The sequence below is a fragment of the Naegleria fowleri genome (assembly GCF_008403515.1).
Source record: "Naegleria fowleri strain ATCC 30894 chromosome Unknown tig30, whole genome shotgun sequence".
In the NCBI taxonomy this organism is placed as follows: Eukaryota; Heterolobosea; class Eutetramitea; order Acrasida; family Naegleriidae; genus Naegleria; species Naegleria fowleri.
The window spans coordinates 186430-197119 of record NW_025407962.1 but is presented as its reverse complement, the minus strand read 5'-3'; the positions used below and the strand labels follow the sequence as shown (position 1 = coordinate 197119).

The following is a 10690-nucleotide window of genomic DNA, read 5'->3' as shown; positions in this document are numbered from 1 at the left end:
GACTGGATTCAAATAGAAAGTGTGAAGGTGATTGAATGTTGGAAGGCCTAGTTGTGTTAGGTTTGGAATTTCCATTATTTTGTTGGTGAGCAGATGGATCGGAATTCATAATTGCTGGGTCATGATTTTCCTTTTCTTCTTCATCACTCGACGAAGAAGCATCAGGCGACACGAAGGAAGAATTCTTTTCGACCTTTTCTGTTCTTTTTTCGTTAGTTGAGTGAAAGAAAGAGGGCGATGGTGCTGTTGTTGACGGCGTTGGCTTTTTGGAAAGAGGTTTTGGTTGAGCTTTTAAAGATTGGAAACCCTTTACTCGTGAAACCCACCATGAACTCAACAGCAGCAACACTAACACACAAATATTGTTGACCAGAAACACACAACTATGAACGCTGAGCATGGATGGTACTTCAATTCGAGATGGAACTCGATAGAGGTCAACATGCTCGTGTAGTATTTGATGTGAGAGGCTCATCGTTGATGTTACTGATTGAATGAGAAGAAACCCAATGTATTAAAGAAAAGAGAAAATCTAAAGAGACGGCTCTCCACAGAGTTGTTGAGAGAAGTGTGATGTGGTTTGTTTGTCGCGACGAAATTTCGCAATTTTTAAGCTCTGAGTGTCCCAGCTCCATTTCCTTAGATAATAATTGATTCCATAAGCACACATAAAATTCGTATCACTGATCGAACGACCGACAATGCGCGCTGACAGCTCAAGTCAGCGAGACTTTTCGATGGCAAATGGACCAATTCCATAAAATGATGTTTCCAAAAAATGTCGCAAACCAATTTGGGTTGGCATGAAGAAGAACCCATGAAAAGATGGGCTTTGAAAACCCGTGATCGTGCCAGTCAAAGAAAGCTCGAGTCGAATGGAAAAGAACAAAATGCTTCACCATAGTGGTCATTGTGGTTTCAGTGATTGACTTTGATGATGAAATACTCCAGAATGTTGTGAGCCAGATCTTACTGGAGAGATTGGCTCGAAATCAATTCTAATTAGCAAGATGTGGTCACATGAGGTGTTTCATGATGAAATCCAATCTTTGATAAAATTATTATTATTATTATTCATCGTAAACATTGCTACACATGACTATTTTGTTCCGTTCATGTTCTGGTGATTACTACAATCCCGTGTTATAATATTAAATAATAAATTTAGAGTGCTTGTTGAGGAGAAACGAGAGGTCTTCTCTTCACCACTTTCACAAGACGCTTGCTACCTTCAGGACTAATAATACCAGCCTTGATTAATTCCGCTCTATTTTCCTTGTATCCCTTCAAACGTAAAAACGAAGAATATTGAGAGAAAATCAAACCACCAACAGCACCCACACAAGCACCAACAACAGCGGAAGGCATTCTCTTGGGTGCGCCAGTGGCATATCCAAAAATTCCCAATCCTACACTCCACAAAGCAGAATATCCCAATTCTTTTGGTCTTGTGTATTTCATGATTTGACTGATACTAGGGTCTTCATGGATGACCGGATAGCACAAGTGTTCCTTTGATTCAATCACTCCGTCCATTTTTTTATCTTGTTGTTGAATGTATTTTGTTCATATGACGAATAATATTATTTGATTGAATTATTGATGATGGTATTGTTGGTGTATAATATGCATCATTTGAAACGAAATCTAGAAAAGATGATCCGTATGTATATCCGAATTTTGTAGCATGACGATTCATGAAAAACACAAACGTTTGCCCACTTCCAAATCAGGATTTTAAAAATAATAATAAAAATTTGTTTTATTTTTTATTTGGAATCATCATAAAAAAATGGGCATTTGTAACAAGACTGTCTTTATGGGATGCTGCTCCTGCTGTGCAGTTTACTCATTAATCAGCATGTTTATTCTTCTTTATTTGGGTATTCTCATTATTGTGAGTGCTTATCCATTCTCTAAAGGAGTGAACGATCACGTTTATGAAACGAGATACGAGAAAGCTCAAGGATTTTTCATTGCCGCCGGTCTCTACTTCCTCTTTGTTTTGTTGGGAGTGGGCGTAACGGTCGGTCTTTACTTTAAGAAGAAGAGAGAATAATCATGAATGACAATTCGTACTTTCTCTCTCGGAATATTCCTTCTCAACGACATTTCATTGTTTTCCACTTGTTCCTCCTCTCATTTCCTCTCACCATCACAGAGCTCTTTTTGTAGAAATCAATACATCGATAAATACATATTATTAGTTTATTGAAATTAGAGATATTATTCAACATTTTGAAACTCATCATCTGTTGAGGATATTCTGTGACCCATTTTCTTTCGTTGGTGTCGTACTTGTTCTTCTTCTCGCAAGAAAAAATCTTGGAATATCTTTGCCAACATCTCGCTAACCTTGTCTTTGAACAAGCACATCCACGAGAACCCATCGCCCGGTTACTCCTTTATTTGCACAATACTTGGATGTACATAATAAAGCTTGGCAATACAAGGTCCTTGTACATTGTAGGCGGTCTTAAAATAAGATCTCCACTTGAGTTCAATCACATGGGTTCCCACCTTCAACGGAGTGGGAGAGACAAAACTCAAAGACTGCGTCATGGCATAATCGAATTTGATAATCTTGACTTCAGAGAGCTCCTGAAAGAGAATTCCTGAGAGTGCAGGATGGCTTTTTCTGGTCGACTGCGTCAATGCAAAGCACATAATCACCGCATGAGTCTGCAATCGAATATTCAATAAGGATGTGACCTTCATAGGGCAATTCAAACTCCACTCGGGCATCAGGAATCATATGAAAATCACCGCTTCCTGCTTGTACAGCAATCAAACTCTGGTTCGTATTCTTCATTTGTAGTTTAAGGAGCTCAAAACGAGAGGAAGGTTTTGCATCAATTCGAGAAGTTTGAGGTAATGTAGGCAATAGAGGACTGACTCCCAATGTTGATTTTCCAATAACTCCTTGTCCCAACTCTTCTAAACGTTCTGCACAAGCTTGCGACAAGTCTTGCACACCATAAAAAAGAGCTTCACTCTTCAATCTCAATAATTGCTTAACATTGAGATGACTAATGGAGAGATCAGGAACCTTTTGATATCTGAGCCAATCCAAAATACTCTCAAATAATTCTCCATTCAAATCTACAAAAAGATTGCCTTCGGAATCATGGCTCAAATATTCCTCATTAAATTCTGTTGGATGGATAGGATGTTGTCGTTGCATTGAGGATTGTTGAAATATTCCTGATGATGCTGATGGTGGTATTCTTGTTTGCAATGTTGGAATGGATTTTAATTTATTGAAGAGAGGAATAGATCTCAAAATTCTCAATGTGGTTGAATATTTACGTCCACCTACATTGATCTCTACGAGCTCTCCGAGAGTCTGAAGCTTGAAAGTAGGTTGTTGTTGTTGCAAAGATGGTTGTTGGAGTGGTATACCGAATGGATTTGATACCAGCGGCGGATTGATGGGTTGTTGTTGCAAGGATGGTTGTTGTGGTTGTTGTTGTGGTTGTTGTTGTGGTTGTTGTGGTGGAATGAGTGTAGATGGTGGATTGACAGGACGGAAAGGCTGCATTTTTTGTTGAAATTCTAAAAAAAAATTCATTTTTCTGGTTCATGGAATTCTTTGGAGTGAAAAATTCTTTTGAGATTTTGATTTTGGGAAGCAGGAATTCTGCATTCAATTCTTCCACCATTTTCCATTCAAGAAGGAAAGTATCCAAAGAAAAGGAGGTTTTAGCAATGAATATTTATAGTTTATCTGAATACTAACAGCATATAAATTTTTACAGCCTGAAATTGTTGAAACAGAACAGGAATGATTATTTTGAGAGTGCCTGATTCAACAATTCGTTGGTATGCTTCCAAACAGCTTGTCTGAAAACGTCATTATGTGAAGAAGTGACTTTCCCAATTTCCTCTCCCTTTGGATTCATCAGGTGAAATCCTCTTCTCATTGCATCGCTTGTCAATCCCTTCATCATGTTTTCAGCACATGTCTCTGTTGAGGATGCAAATAATTGAGCGAATCGTGTACCCCATCGAAGAAGTGTTGGTAATTCTGTTCCCCAGTTGGTTGCCACAAATCCTTCATGTTGTGGTACATCAAAATGATAATTTTCATAAACGTATTGGAATATTTGGAAAATCAAATTGGACAAATGTCATCGACAACCTGGTTGTCAATTGACTTACCTGGTGCAGCATGAATGAAGGAAATATTTTCATTTCCTGGTTCTCTTGAAAATTGATCCATTGCCAAATCATTATAAAAACCAGCAGCATTTGCTGCATTTAGCAAGGAATAATCGTTTTTCAATTCTAAATCATTCACATTGGTGTAAGCTTTATGAACACCAGCGCTGAACACATTTAATACTCTCACATCCGTATGTTTCGAAGTTTCTCTGAGCAAGTCGTTCAATTGTTTGATAAACATAACTCTTCCATAGTAATGAAGTGCTAATTTGGTATCAATGCCTTCTGGCGTTTCCTTCCTTCCTTCGGTAGTGGCAATACCTTGAGAGAGAACGACATAATCCAATCGTGAGTGCTTCTTTTTAAATTCCTCACACGCTTTCACAATTTCCTTCATTGAGGAGGCGTCACAGACCATCATTTCATACGTTCCTTCGGGATTCAATTGTTTCATTTCCGAAACAATTTCCTTTCCGACCTTTTCATTTCGTCCCATAATGACCACATTGATCTTTTCTTGGGCGAATTTCATGGCCATTCCTCTGCCAATGCCTGAGGTTCCTCCAACACACAAGGCTTGTCGGAGGGCATTACTCGTGGTGCTATTGTTGATCATGATGAGAATGAGAATCGATGAGAGTATTGCAACTGGATAATTTTTTTGATTTTGCATTTTCGAATGATTCAGGAAAATTCTTTCTCTTTCCCAAGAGAAGCTTGAAAATGCGCACGCAGCACAATTTCGTGCCAAACGAAAAGAGATTATGATCGAGTTAAAACTTGAGCATTCGAATTTGGGTTGAAACAGGGGCTCCTGTGTTTGTGCGAATGCGAAGAAATAGGAGGACAAACTTTAGAATATCCATTTTAATCTTGAGGTGTTTTTGGCCTCAAATTGTATGGCCGCCAAATGGGCTCTGGTGATACCCAAGCTGGAAGAAGAATTCTATCTTGTCAATAATTTGCACAAGAAACTCTGCTTTGAAGAAACAGCAAGGGCGTCTTACTTCCTTCGTTTGAAACTAAGAAAGAACAGTGAGACTGCAAGAAATATTCTTCTTCGATTCCTTACAACAAATAGAATATATTTCTGAGCACCTTATGCGTTGGGTCCTTTCCTATGGCTTCCACTGTTGAACGAAGCTTGCTGAACAGCATTCTCGATTCGTTGCAATTGTTCAAAAGTTTGATTTCAATAAAGGTTTGCTTTTGTAAAGGTGAGAAAGCGCGATCAAGAGAAAAAAATGTTCCACTCTTATGGCTTGGATCGCCATGCTGATGATGATTTATCATCTTCCGAGAAAGAAGGATCGGTGTGGAAAATCATTAATAACTTTTCTCTTAAAGATGTCAAGTCCAGATATTTACTTCAATTTCCTCTGTATCCAATACAGTGGATTTCGGAAAGCACTGACTGCCTAGATCATCACCTGATCAACACGCATTCATCAAGTGCCACCATCTATTCTGCACCTTTTCAAAACAATTGTAATTTCCTATTTTATTATGAAGTTAGAATTTTAGATTGTCCTACGGATCATCCAGTGTTTGGATTTGGACTAGCTCCACCCTATTTTGAAGAACAAGGAATGGTTGGATGGGACAAACATTCGATCGGTTATCATGCGGACGATGGCATAATTTATGACTCACACGGATCTGGATACAGCCAGAAAATATTCGTAAAGTTTGAAAAAGGAGATTGTGTGAGCTTATTGTGGTATAACAATGAGGTATACTTTGCAAAGAATGGACAATTCTGCCCACATTCGTCAAAGAGGCCATTTAACAAGTTTATGAATTTGTGGGCCTCTATTTCAACCAATACAGAGGTCTCATCGTTTCAAGTAGTGACAGAGCCACAATATTTTCGATACTTGTCGCGAGACGTTTTTCATTTCTTACCAGAGAAACAGGATAGAAAGCTTTGCACAAGTAGCTCTTTAACAGATGGTCATTTAGAAGATGTCTCAGTAGCCTCATCCAGTTCCAAAGTGATGTCAGCTTCTCATCAAACTGGCCTCTCAGCTGAAGTTTCAAATCTTGATCATGAGGGCCACATGACGAAGGAGGATCAAAATTTGATATTACAATTTCAACAAGATTTCACAAAGCTCATAAGCACAATCAAAACAAAGAATTCCGCAAACAGTGCACTCTACCAACAGGTACAAACTTTGAAGAAGGAAAAAGAGCAATTGCAAATTGCAAATTTCACCTTGAAAGACTCTCTTCAAAAACATGAAAAACAGCACAACGAGCAAATACAAGAACTTGAAAAACTCAAAAAGACTCTTGTGGAAGAAGCTCAGCACCCAGAAAAGAGAGTTCAGATCAGCAAAGACGAACTGTCACTCCTTCCACTCACAACATTGCAAAACATGAAAACTCAGATGGAATCAAATCTCAAACATATTCATGATCTTCAATTAGAGAGAGAGCCTCGGAGGAGGTACTATGCACCATTTGTTTGGTTGAGAAGAAAAAGATCTTGTTCCTTCCTGTCGTCATTTGTGCACGTGTGAAAGTTGTTCCAATTCTGTGAATCAATGCCCAGTGTGTAGACAGCCAATCGATCAGAAATTATCAATACACATGATTTAACACATCATCATCATATGTTGACAAGCGATCTCGATTTTTTCCATATTCGATACGTTTCAAAAGTAGTAATATTTACAAGTACAACCAAACCAACCAGAAACAAAAATTAAATATTGTTTATTGGCCCTTCGGTGCCTCAATACTTGTCATAAAACAACATTGGACTTCATTTTCGTTTAGATACTACTTCTGAATGTCGAATGTTTTTAACAGGATATATCAAATATTAACAGATTACATGCTTGTGTTGAGCAACTGTTAACATGGGTTGAGTCCATGATTCAAACAGAAGGCAAAAATAAAGCAGTGTTTTGTCTGTTAATGCATATGGTTTCGTTGGTTTGTAAGGTTGAGTCGTCAATTATTGTAAAAAGGTCATGAATAGGTATATATAGTGTTGATGGATATGATATGTTAATAATGATATGTATCGATTACCAGCATTGTCTTCAAAGTTCTAAGTCACAACAATTAATAATGTTGAAGGGCGGAGAGCAGTCTTGGATCCAATATAAGGTGAGATGCTTCTTTCTTGTTCTTACATTCATTACACGTTTCTTATCGAATTGTTGATAGCACTGATCATCATAATACAAATATAGTATCTTGCCTTTTTGTCCATGATTAGTATGATTGTGAAGTTTGTTCTTTTGCTTTGTTTTTTCTTTTTGGCTTGGCTTTGTCGGTGGATGATTGTTTTTTAGCTTGTGTGGTCCTTCTTGTTTTGCGAGGTTTGTTCTTTGGCTTGTATTCTTTTTCTTGTTTTGATGGAGTTGGTTGATTCAATGTTGATAATGTATTCTCATCTTTCTCAACTGGTGGATCGTTAGTTTTCTCAACTGATGGATTTTCTCTAAAGGTGATTGCGTCACATAGATGATGTTGTAAAGATTGTAACAAGTGATGCGAATGATCTAATGGCTTCCGTGCCTTTTCTTCACAATTTCTGTTCTTTTCATTTCGTATATATTCATTAAGTTTGGCGTTTAATTGTTTGAGGGTAGCTGAAATCTAATTCGCTTGTTGTTCAATTCTTTCCAAACGTCTTTCCAGGCTGTGGAGCATGCAAGAGTCAATTCTGATGTTCATCTTGCGGTATTTTTTAAGGGCTCGAACCACAAACAAAAATGCAACAACCAAATGGTTCTCAACAGCAAGACTCCTCGTCTGTACATCATCAAACGATAAACAACAACACAAATGAGGCCTCTCCATCACAGTCGTTTAGATCATCATGTTGTTCCTATTCAAACATGACCGGATCCTTCGGAGAAATGTATTACCGATTGCTTAAGCGATTTAGGACAGAACAATTAGAAAAAGACTTGTACAATCATCATGTGATGATTACCACAGATTCCTTACTTCATGCCTTCCACTACAGTTACAAATCAATTTTAGAGTCGATTGAAGTGCAAATATTATTTCCGAAAAGCAAACGACTCTTTGCCAATCTATATGAGTTGATGAAACATACCTTTATACCGCACCGATTTTCAGCGTATCAAATACAAAACTCTCACTCCAATGAATTAATACCGTCCAATGAATTTAGACCATTAGGTCTCTTGGAGCAAGGATTGGTAGATCTAGATTTTTATATCACACTCTCCTTTTCCCTTATTGTTGACAAGGTTGAACAAGTATTTTTTCCCTCTAATGCTCACGATGTTCAATATTTGTTTGATCTCATTCATAGGCGTTCGGGGAGTGAGTTTAGCTCATCATGTTGTCTCTTTACAATATTCGGTGAAAAAAGGTTTTTCGAATTTAAGCGTTATCAACCAAATTGGTACTACATTCGAGATTATATGAATAATTATTTCAAGCTTATTAGTTGGTGTGGAAACACCCATCTTGACCTTACAAACTTGAGACAATTTACATTAATGCTGTTGTTATGGCTTCTCATATGCGAGTCAAATTCCCTCGATAAGGAATATACGCAAATTGAACATTGTTTTACAACCATGATTGGTCCAGCAGACTCTGTAAATTGTGAAGGAATAACCAGATTTTTATTTGATTATTTTGGTCTGGAACAGAACGAGATTAGTCTTAACAAGCTTGGTGACAAACTCTATACAACACTAACTTTACCTGATGGAGAGAAGGTTGTCCGAGAAATGCAAAATTACGCTCTCAACAAAAAATTAGGATTGAATTATATTGCCAATTCAACTCTAAAATCAACTCAGGACGGAATTGGATATGAAGAAAGTTTTACTTTTTGCTTATTTGGCCAAAAGTTCACTGTAGATTCTTTTATATTTTCAAATGTCACTTTTGATAGGTTATCTGATTCTGAAGGAACAAGACTACTTCCACGAATAATTCCAACTGTGTTAGACCTTGCATATGCAATATTTGGAGCTGAAAACGTGGCAGAGAATTTCATTCGAAACACAGATCCTTATTTTGATGTGGTATTACCGAAATTAAGAGAGTTGCGAAGTTCCCTGCAACAATTAGAATCCTGCATGATGCCTTCGAGCATCCATAACTTGTGGCTCCAAACCATTCAGTCACTCAGCTCGTTCACATCCGACGATTTGTTTTCTTCGTGCCAAAACTATGAATTCAAAACTCCAATCACTCAGTTTGCATCATATTCCCATTTAAAGTATGACAGCTCACTTTTTGCTAAACAGCACATTGAGACAGATATTGAACCCATGCTACTCAAGGAAGTCTTTGATATTGATACTGAGGCTTCTGAGTTTAAGAACATTCAGTTTTTAGTTGACGGAAATGTGCAATTTTTCAACAAGTTTCTTTCATTGTTACGGTTCTTGCATGATCTTCTGAAAAGTGACGAAATGTTCAGCAAAATGCCTATTAGCGAAGAGGCTACCCTATTTTATGATAATTTCATCAAGACCATTCAAACACTCATGAATATTCACCAAAAGCAGTGCCAAAATCAATCACTCTCGCAACAAGAAACCGCCTTCCTCTCAAATATTATTTTCGCAGAAAAAGACACTCTCAATATTAATCAAAGACCTGAAAGTTTGAGGCAAACTTTTGGAGACGCCACTACCTCTCAAAATTATAAGGTTTTTGGATGGTATCCAAACCTCTTTTTCAAGCGTGACGATGCAGGTCGTTTCAAACCAATTGTTATCGACATTCACAGGTATCCAGATGTTGACAATGGAGCGATTCTTTGGGAAGCAGTGGGTGCCTGCCAACTGCTGGAGTATGTCGATCACGAGTCAGGGCTCAAGTTTTATGGTCCCATGTTTACACAATATGAGTTTGTCACACCCTATTCTACCACGCTTAATAATGCAACATGGAAAACTAAATTGAAAAATCCCAAGCTTGAATGTAATTCATGGATGTCCAGCTTGAGTTCTGATGCATGCTTGGGAGCAAATTTCATTGGATACTCTCGACTGGACCATTTCACATGTGCAGAGTATACCACTCAGTCTCAGACACCATCATTCAACTCTTCTCCAAACAGTCCAAGCCCCCAATCGATGCAGTAATATGTTTTCTTATGGTAGATCGAATCAATTCTAAAAATTAGATGTACAGCTGTTCTATCCTTAAATAATGGTTGGCGCCAAAATTCAACTTTCAAAAATATAACCGTTTCGCATTTAAAAATCAAAACAATTAAAAAATCACTAATTACCACACCACACACGATTCGTCCAACTTCCCTCGGCACACATCCCCGATTTTCTCCTTCCACATCACACCACACAACAACTCCTTCTCATGTCTTCTACAATGACAAGCACCACCACCACCACAACATTCATGTCAGCTCCAATGTCCTCCCTCTTCTTTCTCTTCATCATCATCAGTAGAGGCAAAACCTATTCGTTTGTCTGACATTCTTAGAGTAAACGAAGAAAGATACTCTGAACTTGTAAATGAAATGAACACAAGGTTTGATCTATACTTT

At 37.8% G+C, this 10690-nt stretch overlaps 6 protein-coding genes across 6 annotated transcripts; 3 read left to right on the top strand and 3 right to left on the bottom strand.

The window, feature by feature from the left end:
- Positions 1-1164: 1164 nt before the first annotated feature.
- Positions 1165-1536, bottom strand: FDP41_002650 (uncharacterized protein; the record flags this gene model as incomplete). Its single annotated transcript, XM_044705868.1, has 1 exon — positions 1165-1536. The coding sequence occupies one exon, from the start codon at positions 1534-1536 to the stop codon at positions 1165-1167; it is 372 nt and encodes a 123-aa protein (XP_044562848.1).
- A 256-nt stretch (positions 1537-1792) lies between these two features.
- FDP41_002649 (uncharacterized protein) lies at positions 1793-2059 on the top strand (the record flags this gene model as incomplete). Its single annotated transcript, XM_044705866.1, has 1 exon — positions 1793-2059. The coding sequence occupies one exon, from the start codon at positions 1793-1795 to the stop codon at positions 2057-2059; it is 267 nt and encodes an 88-aa protein (XP_044562847.1).
- Positions 2060-2590: 531 nt separating this feature from the next.
- Positions 2591-3541, bottom strand: FDP41_002648 (uncharacterized protein; the record flags this gene model as incomplete). The annotated part of the gene is made up of 1 exon (XM_044705865.1): positions 2591-3541. One exon carries the CDS (start codon positions 3539-3541, stop codon positions 2591-2593), a length of 951 nt encoding a protein of 316 aa, XP_044562846.1.
- A 247-nt stretch (positions 3542-3788) lies between these two features.
- FDP41_002647 (uncharacterized protein) lies at positions 3789-4780 on the bottom strand (the record flags this gene model as incomplete). The annotated part of the gene is made up of 2 exons (XM_044705864.1): positions 3789-4054; positions 4162-4780. The coding sequence occupies 2 exons, from the start codon at positions 4778-4780 to the stop codon at positions 3789-3791; spliced, it is 885 nt and encodes a 294-aa protein (XP_044562845.1).
- Positions 4781-5408: 628 nt separating this feature from the next.
- FDP41_002646 (uncharacterized protein) lies at positions 5409-6689 on the top strand (the record flags this gene model as incomplete). Its single annotated transcript, XM_044705863.1, has 1 exon — positions 5409-6689. The coding sequence occupies one exon, from the start codon at positions 5409-5411 to the stop codon at positions 6687-6689; it is 1281 nt and encodes a 426-aa protein (XP_044562844.1).
- Positions 6690-7895: 1206 nt separating this feature from the next.
- Positions 7896-10265, top strand: FDP41_002645 (uncharacterized protein; the record flags this gene model as incomplete). The annotated part of the gene is made up of 1 exon (XM_044705862.1): positions 7896-10265. One exon carries the CDS (start codon positions 7896-7898, stop codon positions 10263-10265), a length of 2370 nt encoding a protein of 789 aa, XP_044562843.1.
- Positions 10266-10690: the final 425 nt, after the last annotated feature.